The 13454-nt window shown below is 44.8% G+C and overlaps 1 protein-coding gene across 1 annotated transcript in view; it reads left to right on the top strand.

The window, feature by feature from the left end:
- The first annotated feature begins 8996 nt into the window (after nt 1-8996).
- Nucleotides 8997-13454, top strand: part of KCNH3 (potassium voltage-gated channel subfamily H member 3) — a 104343-nt gene continuing 99885 nt past the window's right edge. Inside the window, 1 exon segment of the mRNA XM_070735997.1 lies at nt 8997-9072. Within this exon segment, the coding sequence (XP_070592098.1) occupies nt 8997-9072 (76 nt within the window).

Below are 13454 nucleotides of genomic sequence, written 5' to 3' on the forward strand. Positions count from 1 at the left end.
GTTGAAAAGGCAGGCCCGCCCTTCCTGTATTGTGGAGAGTTATCTTTTGGGAGTTCTGTGACCTTGCTTCGATCCTTGGCGTTTCTGATTCTGGTTTGTGGCCTCGAAGGCTGAAAACTTGGGGGAGGCATGGGTTTTATTATCTACAGTGGTGTGTGTGCCAGCAAGAAGCCTGTTGTATTGTCTGGCCGTCGTGACTCTTCTGTGAAGCCTCATAGCATTCCAGTTTGTAAGAACAGTTTTTGTTCTCTGTGTTTGTTTTCAAAGATATAAAGTGACTTTGCTTTTTACCAGCGTGTCTGGCTGCTTTTTTCAGTTGGTGTTGAAGTCTGGGGGCACCCAGACAGAACAGTCAGTAAGGGGCGTACATAAGTGCACTAGCCTGCCTTTCGTCCCCTGTCCAATTGTCTCTCCGTATCTCATATCTCATATATCTTTTCTTCCTTTCATATATCTTCTCCTCTACTTTTATATCTTTTCTTTATATATAATACTTCATGTCTATCCTCTTCAATATGTATTGTGTATTGGACAAAATAAATAAATAAAATTAAATAAATAAATAAATTGTGTCCGTACTTTATGCCTGCTGGAATTTATCTTCCTTAAAATCCTTGAAATCTACTGCAAAAGGCAAAGGGTAGGAGACAGCACCTCTCTTAGAAGAAAATGTAAATGGTGAACAATAGCCAACGGATTCTCTGCTCCCAGGTGCTGTTATTCTCTAATAGCTAGCCAGGTTCAATAGCTGTTACCTTTCCTGCAAATGAGCTTTTGGCTGCACTCCTGAGCCACTCTGGAGGGAGCTGGTTGTGCTGCTCTTGTGGGACCTGTTGCTGAGAAACAACCTTTAAGGCCAAGTGTGTGCCTTCATCACGCAGGGAGAGAAACAGGTGAAGCAGCTGAGTGAAACAACAATAGCCACAGCTCTAAGAAATCAGTTTAAGTGGATATATTTTGCTCACAGTGGTTGGGCAGATATACAGTATGTCCCTGCAACTATCCACTTCATCTTCTGTAAGTCTATCCGGACAGGGAATTCCATACAGAATCTATCCTGTGCAATTTGATTGGCTCAGCGGGCCTTTAAAAAAAAAAAATTAAAGGGAAAAAAAATCCTCAATTTGTTGAAATCTGCATTAGGGAGCTGAACAACAGTTATTTATTTATTTTTTATTTATTTATTTTGTCCAATACACAATGAAGGTTATAGAGGATACACTCGTAGTAAAATATAGCAAAGAAAGAAGGGAAGAGAAGATATAGGAATAAAATATATCAATGAAAGAATAGAAGAAAAGATATAGGAGATATAGGAGAGACAATAGGACAGGGGACAGAAGGCACTCTAGTGCACTTATACTCGCCCTTACTGACCTCTTAGGAATCTGGAGAGGTCAACCGTGATAGTCTAAGGGTAAAATGTTGGGGGTTAGGGGATGACACTACAGAGTCCAGTAATGAGTAAAAAGGACCAAGCTATCGGCTTCTTTGCCAAAATTAGGAGAAACCTCCATAGCTACAAACTGATGCTAATTTAAGAAGTGGGAGCATTTAAGGCTGATGCATAAAATGAATCCAGTATTTATTCCCTCAGCTTGCTTCATCTGAAAGTTTGAGCTATTCATCATGTGGTTTTATTTTTTATTATTAACCGGATATGGGGTGCAAGGCAAAGGCAACTAGAGCCGGGGTGGCGCAGCAGGTAGAGTGCTGTACTGCAGGCCACTGAAGCTGACTGTAGATCTGAAGGTCAGCGGTTCAAATCTCATCACCGGCTCAAGGTTGACTCAGCCTTCCATCCTTTCGAGGTGAGTAAAGTGAGGACCCAGTTTGTGGGGGCAATATGCTGGCTTTGTTAAAAAGTGCTATTGCTAACATGATGTAAGCCGCCCTGAGTCTAAGGAGAAGGGCGGCATAAAAATTGAATAAATAAATAAATAAATAAAATAAATAAACTAAAAACAGGAACTTTGAAAGCATGAAAACATGAAAGCTGGCTGGGTGACTTGGGCCAGTCTCTCCCTCTTTCTCTCTCTCTCCTTCCCTCCCTCTCTCTCCCTCCCCCTCTCTCTCTCCCTCTCTCTCTTTCACCTCACAGCAGCAATGGGTTGCTACTATATGGCCTGGATCTACAGACCAGTAGCGGCAACGGTAGACTCCACCCACCTGCCCTAGAGGCTTCTGCGCATGCACAGAGGTTCAAGCGTAAGTGGATTTGCAACCCATTACTGCCTCACAGGGTTGTTATTGAGGGGGAAAATAGGAGGAGGAGGAGGAAGTATTAGACATGTTCGCCTCCTTGAGTTATTTATAAAGGTGCCTTAAAAACCCAATGATTCTCCTTGCACCTTTCATTTTTCCTACCATAGTGAAAGCATTCTTTCCATACCCAGTTCCCTCCCAAGCACACAGCAGTTGTTCCATCTCTGAATACACTGTAGAAGCCAAAATAAAATGCAGTTCCACCACAATACGTGTAAGGAAAACACAGACTGCACTAAAGAAATGTGTGCAGGCATTCTCCACCTCCCCACAAAACATGGGCGCACCCATAAAGCCCTCATAAGCATCCACAAAGAAAACATGCAGGCACAAAAGTCACGATTGCAGACAAACCAGTGGGGGTTTTTTTGGCTGCAAGGATAAAAGACCCCCCTCTTTTACTGGGTCCAAGTAAATGGAAGGATGGAACTGCTGAACTAACCATAATTAAAGTGCTCACCTGCAGATTCTACTAGTCTATTCCGCACGCCGTCTTTGCCTCAGCATCTGCTGTGTGAAACCAGCCTACGAGTGGGCAGCTGGATGGTTAGGCTTTTAATCTCCTTGATACTTGCATCTACAACCAGCCAATTTGCATCAGTTCACGCAAACTGATTGTTATATTACTTGCCCACCCCACTGCAATGGAGAAACAGGCAACAGAGTAGCCGGTGTGAGGGATGGAGAAGGCCACTTTCCTTTTCTTCTCCCTGTTTCTCCTCCTTCCTCTGGGCTGGCCACTCCGTCGTCTCTTTCTCCATTGCAGCGCAGTGCAGCACCCAGTATCTATTTTGACACTGGAGGGGTGGGGGATGTCATTTAACAAGTGGTTGGCCCAGGGCTAGGTTGGCCATCACAGGAGGCTCATCCCACATGTGTGGTCGAGCTGGAGGACAAGGCTGGGCCATGCCTCCCACGACAGCCAACCTGACCCTGGGTGAACCAGTTATTAGATTATTTGAATCCCGCGATTGTTTATGCCAATGGGACGTGGTGGCTCAGTTATTGTTCGAAAGGTTGGCAGTTCAGAGGTTTGAAACCCAAGTGTTATGTAACGGGGTGAGCTCCCATTACTCGTCCCAGCTTCTCCCAACCTAGCAGTTCGAAAGCATGTAAAAAATACCAGTAGAAAAATAGGGATCACCTTTGGTGGGAAGGTAACAGCGTTCTGTGCACCTTCGGTGCTTAGTCATGCCAGCCACATCATCGCAGAGATGTCTTGAGACAGTGCTGGCTCTTTGACTTTGAAACGGAGATGAGTATTGCCCCCTAGAGTTGGGAACAACTAGCACATATGTGCGAGAGGAATCTTTACCTTTACCTTAGTGTCTATGGCCTCTTACTACTATTATCCTGAAAATTTAACATGCCTGTCCAGACCCTGAGTTCTCCTACCTTATTCTATTTATTTATTTATTTATTTATTTTATTCATTTATTTATTAGATTTGTATGCCGGCCCTCTCCGTAGACTCGGGGCGGCTCACAACACAATAAAACAGTTCATGACAAATCAAATAATTTACAATTTAAAATATTTTTAAAAAAACATTATTAAGCAAACATACATACAAACATACCATACATAAATTGTATAGGCCCGGGGGAGATATCTCAGTTCCCCCATGCCTGATGACAAAGGTGGGTTTTGAGGAGTTTACAAAAGGCAAGGAGGGTAGGGGCAGTTCTAATCTCTGGGGGGAGCTGGTTCCAGAGAGTCGGGGCCACCACAGAGAAGGCTCTTCCCCTGGGGCCCGCCAAACGACATTGTTTAGTTGATGGGACCTGGAGAAGGCCCACTCTGTGGGACCTAATCGGTCGCTGGGATTCGTGCAGCAGAAGGCGGTCTCGGAGATATTCTGGTCCAATGCCATGAAGGGCTATACTAGCAAAGCAGAGAATGAGGGAAATAAACCAATTAGCAGATACCGCCAGAGTGCTGCGTACGCTGGGCCCTTTTCCTTTCAACTGCCCAGTTGCACATCTGTACAGAACAGAAACAGTATAAACAAATATCATATACAATGCTTCAATATGACTTGTGTTTTTAAAAAAATAAAAGATTAAACAGTTGGGCCCCATTCTCCAACTTCATGGAAATCAGTGGGAGGTGTATAGCAGAGGGCACCTGCTTGGCCTTATTTGTGTGTGGAGAAGGTCTGTATCTGAAGAGGCCTCTCATCCATATCGGATCAACCCCAACACAATAGAGCAGTTCCTGCTTTGTTTTATTCCGGAGTCTTTTCTGGGGATATTGTTTTCTTTGCATTTATTTCTTTCTTTTAAAAAAGAATACACTTCTGCGTCTCTTTAGTCAAACTGAATTAATTTAAATACAGGTGTTGCCTTTGAAATTTTCTTTCTGACTAATGCAGGGAGTGAAGCGAGATCCGAGGCCTTTACTAACCAAAGAGCGAAGGGCTTTCCTGCTGAGCTAAACTACTGCCTCTGGAAGGGCAAAATAATAACAGTTATTGACACTGTTAATGTACTCCTCCTTCTCCAAACAGCTGAAAGTTCAGGAGAGACTTTACCAGGCAAATCTCCATTGGAGATAAGAGCAATGGAGCGCTCTGGTCTTTCCACCAGAGTCTGTATTAAAGTGTGTGGAGCAGGATGCTGGTCCTGATTGTGGAACAAAAACTTAATTCTGTTCTGTCGAGCTCTCTGGCAGAATCCTCCCAAAAATGCACAGATACAATTTCAGACACACACACGTTTGAAAATTCAAAACAAGGTTCTTTATAATGAAAATTCACTTAAACCAAGCCCTCTTTTGGTATAGCAAAGAGCACTTGTCTCCAAACAAACTGGTAATTTGTACAAGTCCCTTATCAGTTCTGTGATACTTATCTTGCAGCTGTGAGGCAATTCACAGTCCTTCTTCTTTCACAAAGTGAAACACACTTTGCTCTGCTTTAGTTTCAAAGCGGGGAAAAATCAGCACACAAAAGGTCAAAGTCAGTAAAGCAGTCACGAAACACAAAGATCAGATAATCCTCCACAATGGCCAAACCCACAGGCTGCTATTTATAGCAGCCTCACTAATTACCACAGCCCCACCCAACCACAGGTGGCCTCATTTTCTTTGATAATAATCTCTCAGTTGTTGCTGCCTATGCATCGCTCTCCGCATGCGTGGCTGTATCTTGTTCTGAATCCAAGGAGGAGCTAGATAATTGATCTCCTTCTGAGCTGTCTGCCCCACTCTCCTCCTCCCTGTCACTCATGTCTTCTTGGTCAGAGGAGCCTTCATCAGCAGATTCCACCGGGGGTAAAACAGGCCTGCAGCATATGGATGTCTCCCCCACATCCACAGTCCTTGGGGCAGGAGCTGGGCCAGAGCTAACCACAACACTTTCAATGGTGCTGTTGGAAGACATATCCATCTGGTTTAATTCTAAGCCGGGAGAAAGCACTGGAGACAAAATGGAGGCTGGAGTTTGATTGGAAATAAGGTCCATTTATTGATGAACAGAACCACATGTTTGTAGTTCTGGTGCAGCTGACCATATGGGGTTGAGAGTGGGGTTTTTTATATCTTCTCTTGGCCTTTCTGTTCCTGTGGAAGAACACAGATTCTATTGGCTGTTGCAGACTCACTTGGGGCCATGCACAAATCCTAGGAGTCTGTCTGAGCTAAGTTTGGTTGAAGTTAGATTTGCATTGGTGGTTGTGGTGGTGCAACCGAGATGAGGCAATAAAGGGGCTTTGGGCAATTCCTATTGTGGCTGAGGCCTTCCTTTGTTGTATCTTGGGTGGGTGTATCTGCTTATGAATGAGATAGCTATCTCTTAAGCTCTGACATCTGCTGAGGCTATCAAGGAATATGGGGGTTGCTTTCTAAGAGCATCTTTCTCTGTTTCTCATCCAGGGAAATATAATATTCTGCCTTTTAAATATTTGTTCAGTGTTTCTGAGATCTCGTCTGCCAGTTCCTTCAGAACCTTGGGGTGTAATCCATCCGGTCCTGGTGATTTGAACTTGTCTATGGTAGACAGGTGTCACTTACCATTTTCTTCCCTAAGAATAAGGAGCTAACATTTCCCATTTTTTAAAACTTAGCAAATCTCCAGGCTGCTTCCTGCTTTGCTGTGTATCATCCATCCCCAGTACCATATTCAGAGTCTACGGAGAGGGGCGGCATACAAATCTAAATAATAATAATAATAATAATAATAATAATAATAATAATAATAATAATATTAAAGGGTGGTGGTGGAAATGCTTTGCTTTTAAGGAAGATTAGGATTAGATGTAATTGGGTTGATTCTATTCTCCATGCCTACCGAATTTGAATAGCTGTGAATAGAAAAAGGACAGAATAGGCTTGAAAATGTCTTCCAGAGTTAGAGAAGATAACAAACATGCCACTTTCTTTGGCCTTTTGTTTAACAGAAGCTTATCACATTTCAATTTACTAAGTGATGATGCATTTCCTGGCAGGAAAACAAGTGATGTTATCTGTTCATTTGTTATGTATTATATGGGTATCTTAAAATTATTACACCCAATGTAAGTATTTAGGTTTGTCAATAAACCCCATCAAAACCAACCTATTTCAGTGATCTGGTACTCCAAACACAGTGTCTCTGGTATGTTTTGGGCAGAGACATTAATCTGAATCATAACATAAAGTTATTCTGGGTTTGGGTTTCTTCACTTTGACACGAGTTTACTCATTTTGATTCGCTTGGCATTATTTGGGAGGTCCGTTTGGCTGGTTCCTACCCCTTTTAAAGAAGCTCAGGTCAGACAACATTTGAACCAAATCAAGGTGAACCAATTAAAGTTTGCCTAACCCAGGTTAGAGTAATATCCAGGGGTGGGCTACTGCCCGGACCCGGGGGTGGGGAAACACACAGTGGGGTAGCAAAAATGGAGCTCCACCCTAGAGCACCCAATTTGCACTGAAAGATGTTGAAAGAAAATGCAGGGCATCCTGTATAGGCCACGCCCACAGTGTGGTAGTAAAAATTTTGGTGGCCCTTCACTAGTAATATCTCATCTCTGGAGTAGGTAAATTGGTGCTTCCGCTCTCATTAGCCCCTGCCATCACAAAAAATGGAGATTCTAGGCTCCAGGGACTGAAAAGGTTGGCCTACAAAGAGTTTCTGGTAATCTTCCTTCATCATCATTCTAGCCACCATCATTCTAGTCTATCCACTGCAGGATGAAGGCTTCTTTGGCACGTTTACAACCAATATGGTCTTGAACTCCTGCTTTTGGGGGGTGGGTTGGATTAGACGATCTACAAAATACCTTCTGACTCAAATAGATGGATGGATGGATGGATAGATAGATAGATAGATAGATAGATAGATAGATAGATAGATGAGTAAGTAAGTAAGTAAGTAAGTAAGTAAGTAAGTAAGTAAGTAAGTAAGTAAGTAAGTAAGTATGTAAGTAAGTAAGTAAGTAAAGTAAGCTTCTGCAAATGCCATGACAATGGTCCCGACGCATCTGTCCAACATGTGGCAGAACATTTCCTGCCTGTATAGGCCTTACCAGCCACTTGTGGTCATATCGTGTACAGCCCACAACCCATTAGATGTCAAGGTCCTCCTCAAACATGATGGAGGAACATCAAATAAGTAAGTACCCTAAGTAAATAAATAAACAAATGAGTAAGTAAGTAAACACACACACATACATACAATCTTCTAAATGGGAGAACCATCCCGTTTTGGACCCACCGGCCCCCAATCACATCTAGAAAACTTTTCTCTCAGCCAGAAGCCCCCCCAAACTCAAAGCAACACCCCCAGACACTTATCCCCGAGGCGGTAGGCGGCCTTGTTTCTTTAAGGAAGAGCCGCCGGGTGTGTCTTCAGTAGCTATGGTAACTTTCAAGTTGAGGATGCTGGGCGCTGCTGCTGCCGCTGCTGCTCGGCGGGGCGGCTGAAACTGCGGCCGGCTGCTCCGGAGGGCGAAGCGCTGAAGCGGTTCCCCATCACGACAGGCGGGCCAAAGCAGGAGCCGCTCGCTTCTTCCCAAGTCGAGCAACTTCGGCGCAAAGAAGAGCCGGAGAAGGAGCTCTTGCCAGAGGCTGCGCTTTTGCAATGCCGCCCCGGTCGCTGGAGGCTGGCTAGCGGCGCCCGTCCGTTCGCCGTCGGAGATGCCAAGGCAGCCGGAGCAGCTCGAGGCACCCACCGGCGCCGCGGCGCAAAGACGCGGAGCTTTCCAGCCGGGACGCGGCGCTCTGGAGAGGGCAGGGGCTGCGCTGTCCCTGGCCGGCCAGGGGAATGGGGCGCCTGCCTAAACCCGAGGGTGCCCAGGGCTCTTTCCGCTTAGGATCCAGAGGCTCCCGCCACCCGCGCGTCCTCCTCTCGGCTCTCGGCCGGCCCTTCGCAGGGCTGAGCGAGTCCCGTCGGACTTGGGGCCAGCCTGCGCCAGGACTTGCCCTGCTGGGGCGCACCAGGGAAGCGGGGGCCCCTCGCCTTCCCTTTTGCAGCCGGAGCTCTTCGCGGGCGCCCTGAGGAGCCTCCGCGGCTCTGCCGTCGGGGCTGCGCTCGCCTCCCGTCTGGGTGGCCCCTGGAGCCTCGCCACGACCCCCGGCAGCCCTCTGGCAGCAGTGGGCGAAGAGAGAGAGAGAGCCCCGCTTCCCCCTGGCCGGACTCCTGGAGAGGAAGCCGAGGGCCCCGTCTGGGCTCCCTTCTCCCATACGTCTGAGTTTTATTTTTTCCCCCTCCAACTGGACAAGGATGGCGATGTCCATGAGCGAGGCTTAAAATGCCGGTAATGAGGGGCCTCCTGGCTCCCCAAAACACCTTCCTGGATACCATAGCAACCCGCTTTGATGGCACGCGTGAGTTGGCTTCCCACTCTTTCTCTAAAAAAAACACCACCTCTCCTCCTCCTCCTCCTCTTCTCCCCTTGTTGTCTGGTCTTCCATAAGGAAACTCGAGGGCTTCACACTTCCAGGTGTTTCCTCCCTCTCTTTTCTTCCTGTAAAAAAGATCTCTTCTATCCCTTCCTTTCTCTCTGAGGGGACCCCCATCCTCCTTCACTTTTGTTACCACAATCCTGAACCTGGTCTGATGAAGTCTGAAGCTTCAAATTGGCTTCCTATTAGAGAATAAAAGGTGTTGGTGGTAGGATATCTAGTATGAAGCTCTGATATCGTGGAGGTACATCAACAACTGATTGACAGAGCAATTGATCAGTGGAACAGCTTGCCTCCAGAAGTTGTGAGTGCTCCAACACTGGAAGTTTTCAAGAAGATGTTGGATAACCATTTGTCTGAAGTGGTGTTGGGTTTCCTGCCCAAGCAGGGGGTTGGACTAGAAGACCTCCAAGGTCCCTTCCACTCTGTTGTTGTTGTTGTTGTTGTTGTTGTTGTTGTGATGATGATGATGATGACAAAGATAGATAGATAGATAGATAGATAGATAGATAGATAGATAGATAGATAGATAGATAGATAGATAGATAGATATAGGCAGACCTACAGATAATAGACAGATAACTATACAGCTTTAGGGAGATAGGTGGATGATAGATAGCTAGGTAGCCAGCCAGGCAGACAGATGGTGCGATATCTAGTATGGAGCTCTGATATGGAGGTACCTCAACAACAGATTGACAGAGCAATTGATCAGTGGAACAGCTTGCCTCCAGGAGTTGTTAGTGCTCCAACACTAGAAGCTTTTAAGATGTTGGATAACCATTTGTCTGAAGTGGTGTTGGGTTTCCTGCCCAAACAGGGGGTTGGACTAGAAGACTTCCAAGGTCCCTTCCACTCTGTTGTTGTTGTTTTTTGTTGTTGTTGTGATGATGATGATGACGATGATAGATAGATAGATAGATAGATAGATAGATAGATAGATAGATAGATAGATAGATAGATAGATACAGTATAGGCAGACTTACAGATAATATACAGTTATAGTTGGATGATAGATAGCTAGGTAGCCAGCCAGCCAGACAGATGGTGAGAGTGACCGACCAATGGAACAGCTTGTCTGCGGAGGTTGTGAGAGCTTCAACAATTGAGACTTTCAAAGGGAAATTGGGCTGCCATTTTTACGAAATGATGTAGGGACTCCTGCTTGAGCAGGAAGGGTTGGACTAGATGACCTAGAAGATCCCTTCAAACTCTAATAACAATCTAATATAAATGAGAACTGAGTGCCAGCAAATACAGATGCCTAAGAAAGGCTGGACTCCCACTTCTATGAGAAGGGAAGCTAGTGGTGACATCTGTGTGTTTGACTTACTACCTGTGGCAGGTGTGCACATGCAATGGAGGCATGATAGAGAGTTGTGGGAGATGGAGGCTCTCCAGGACAGGATGTACATGCAACACACACACAGAGTTCTTCTGATGATCTGGTGAATTTATTCTAAAGGACAAAAGGGTTCTTGGAGCCTTGAGAGGTTGATGTGGTCGAACGTTTGAATTTTTTGCCATTAAGGCTGCCAGGAATAACTCCCCCAGCATGCACCCACAGGGGGGATTTGTTAGGTGGATCTTGTCAGGTTATTGAAAGTCCCACCTGGCATGTCACGGACTGCAATGGACCTCAGCATTTGCATCTGGCCATCCAAGGGTTGCTGTATCAAATAGATCCCCACCCAGTCATTAATACAGAGGTACCTTTGAACCTGTATTGGACATCCTTGCATCATTTTTATCTTTGTGTGAGCAAAGATGCATCATTTTTATCTTTGTGTGAGCAAAATAAGTACTTTCTCAATACACATAACTTGTAGTTGTTCCCTCAAGGTCTGAAGGTTCAAGTTGGCTTCCTATTAGAGAATAAAATGTGTGGATAGTAGAATATATAGTATGGAGCTCTTATATCATGGAGGTACATCAACAACATATAAACATGAGAACTGAGTGCCAGCAAATACAGGTACCTAAAAGATTAGATATTACAGTATATATAAAATGTGTGAAATGGGAAGTTTGGTTCAAAGAGCACTGGGTGTGGAGCGACAATGTTCAACCATGTTCCTGCCGCCTAATTTACTTTATGAAGAATGATTGTGTTAGCCTTATAAAATTGTTCAGGTTTGTAGCTCAAGTTACTTAGAATGGCAGCTGGGTACCATTCTTTCTTTCTTCAAATAATCGAAGTGGGTGACAGATAATGAATAACTCACCAGTTGTTCCTGAAACAGGGGTGGATTCTACTTACCTTCCATTCAGTGATGGGCTCCTATGGGAATGGTCAGGAACAGTTCCGGTAGCAAAATTTGGAGCTCCACCCCAGAGAACCCAATTTGCACTGAAAGATGTTGAAACAAAATGCATAAGCCACGGCCACAGTGTGGTAGTAAAAATTTTGGTAGCCTTTCACTGCTTCCGTTGCTCTCAGTTTACTCGCATGTGTGTGTGCGTGTCCTTTCCCAGAAAATAATTTAAAAATTAGCTTCTGCACATGCACAGAAGCAAAATCCAAGATGGCAGTTCCCATGGGCCAGTACTGACAGAACCAGCTCTATGACATCATGGTTCTAAAGCAGTGTTTCCCAACCTTGGCAACTTGAAGATATCTGGACTTCAACTCCCAGAATTCCCCAGCCAGCATTCACTGGCTGGAGAATTCTGGGAGTTGAAGTCCAAATATCTTCAAGTTGCCAAGGTTGGGAAACACTGTTCTAAAGAACTGGTTGGAACCAGTAGGAACCCATCTCTGGCCTGAACCTAGTTCTCTCCATTCAAACTCTACCCACTGAGCCTTCTCCTTGATTCTCCAAATATTCTGCACAAATGAATTTGATTTTTATCATTGCCTTTATTACTTTTGCAGTAACTCAAGGTACCAAACCGAACTCATACTCCTTCCCTTTCCTATTTTCCCCACTATCGTAACCCTGTGAACTAGATTGAACTGAGAGAGAGGGACTGGCTCAAAATTACCCTGCCAGTTTTCAAGCCTAAAGGCAGATCTAGAACTCAAAGCCTCCTGTGTTCTAAGTCGTTATTAGTTATTTTCAAGTAATTGTGCTGAAAATGAAGGCACCAACTGTTGTCTGATGCTTAGGGAAGAATGGAGGCACTTTCTGAAAGACAGAGGGTGCTATGTATATATGGGAAACAAGGATTATAATGTTTTTTACCCCCCCCCCTTTTTAAAAAAAAAATACCCAATTGCTAATTTGGGGAGCAATTGGAAAATAGGAAAGATGGATTTCATCATGGTCTTTCCCTAAGATGAGTCATCCTGTCATGAGGAAAGAGAACCAAAGATACTTTAGTCGCACAATCTTTAAAGGAAACTTTAAAAAAACCCAAAAACCCAGGGCTTCATTGGCTTTAAAAAGAGAGGGGGGAAAATTGAACTTAGTAATTAGCATCCAAAGACAAGTCTATAGCTCATGTCCATCACTGGAGACTGTAGCACCAAACGTATTTAACATTGAAACCTATTACAAAATTATGACACAGTCTCCGTCATAGTTATCGTCTGTTGTAGCTAAGGAACCACAGGCCCCCTAAATCCGTATGCGGCATTTCGTCTCCGGTAAAATCACCCCTGCAACTTGCATGTCCTGAGGCCGTCCGGTTAAGAAAAAAAATATCTCTCTGATTCTCCACCATGTCTCCCTCTTCATCTGGGCTGCGTGGTATTTTCCACCCAAAAATACTTTCTGAGTAGGAATTGCATAATGTGCAAGGTGCTGCTATAAATAGTCCAATCAGCAAACATGTTTCTTGTTGGTTTATATGCGGTTTGGATTTCATCTGTTTTTATCTCCCACATCTGCTTGTCACCCTTCGACTTCTATCTAAGCTACTAGAAGCAAGGGGGCAGTCAACATTGGGGAGGGGGAAGGCTTTCCAGATCGCACAGAAGCTGTACGCCACCCCATCCCATTCCCCCACTCCCAGGCGTTGTCTCTGCTGAGTTTTCTATCAGAAGGTACAGGGTTGCCCCCCCCCCTGTGCCATTCAAAGGAGAGAAAGACTGGGTTGGGGAGGACTTACAGCAAGTTGCAATGTTTGTGGAATATTTGGTGTGTTTTTATTTGATCTGATTTGTCTTCAGAGCTCAAATATTCAAAAGGGATCTGCTCCAAAAAGCCAGAAAATCATCTCTTTTGGTAAAAATAGGGGCTTTACAAATCTAAGAACAGGAACTGTTCTGATTAGAGGGGGGGATGTTTGCTAGGCTCTTGAAGAAAATAGGGGGGCAATTTTCTTCTCCCTCTCTGTCTTCTTGCCCTGTCTTATTCAAA

The sequence above is a fragment of the Erythrolamprus reginae genome, chromosome 2 (assembly GCF_031021105.1).
Source record: "Erythrolamprus reginae isolate rEryReg1 chromosome 2, rEryReg1.hap1, whole genome shotgun sequence".
Taxonomy (NCBI): domain Eukaryota; kingdom Metazoa; phylum Chordata; class Lepidosauria; order Squamata; family Dipsadidae; genus Erythrolamprus; species Erythrolamprus reginae.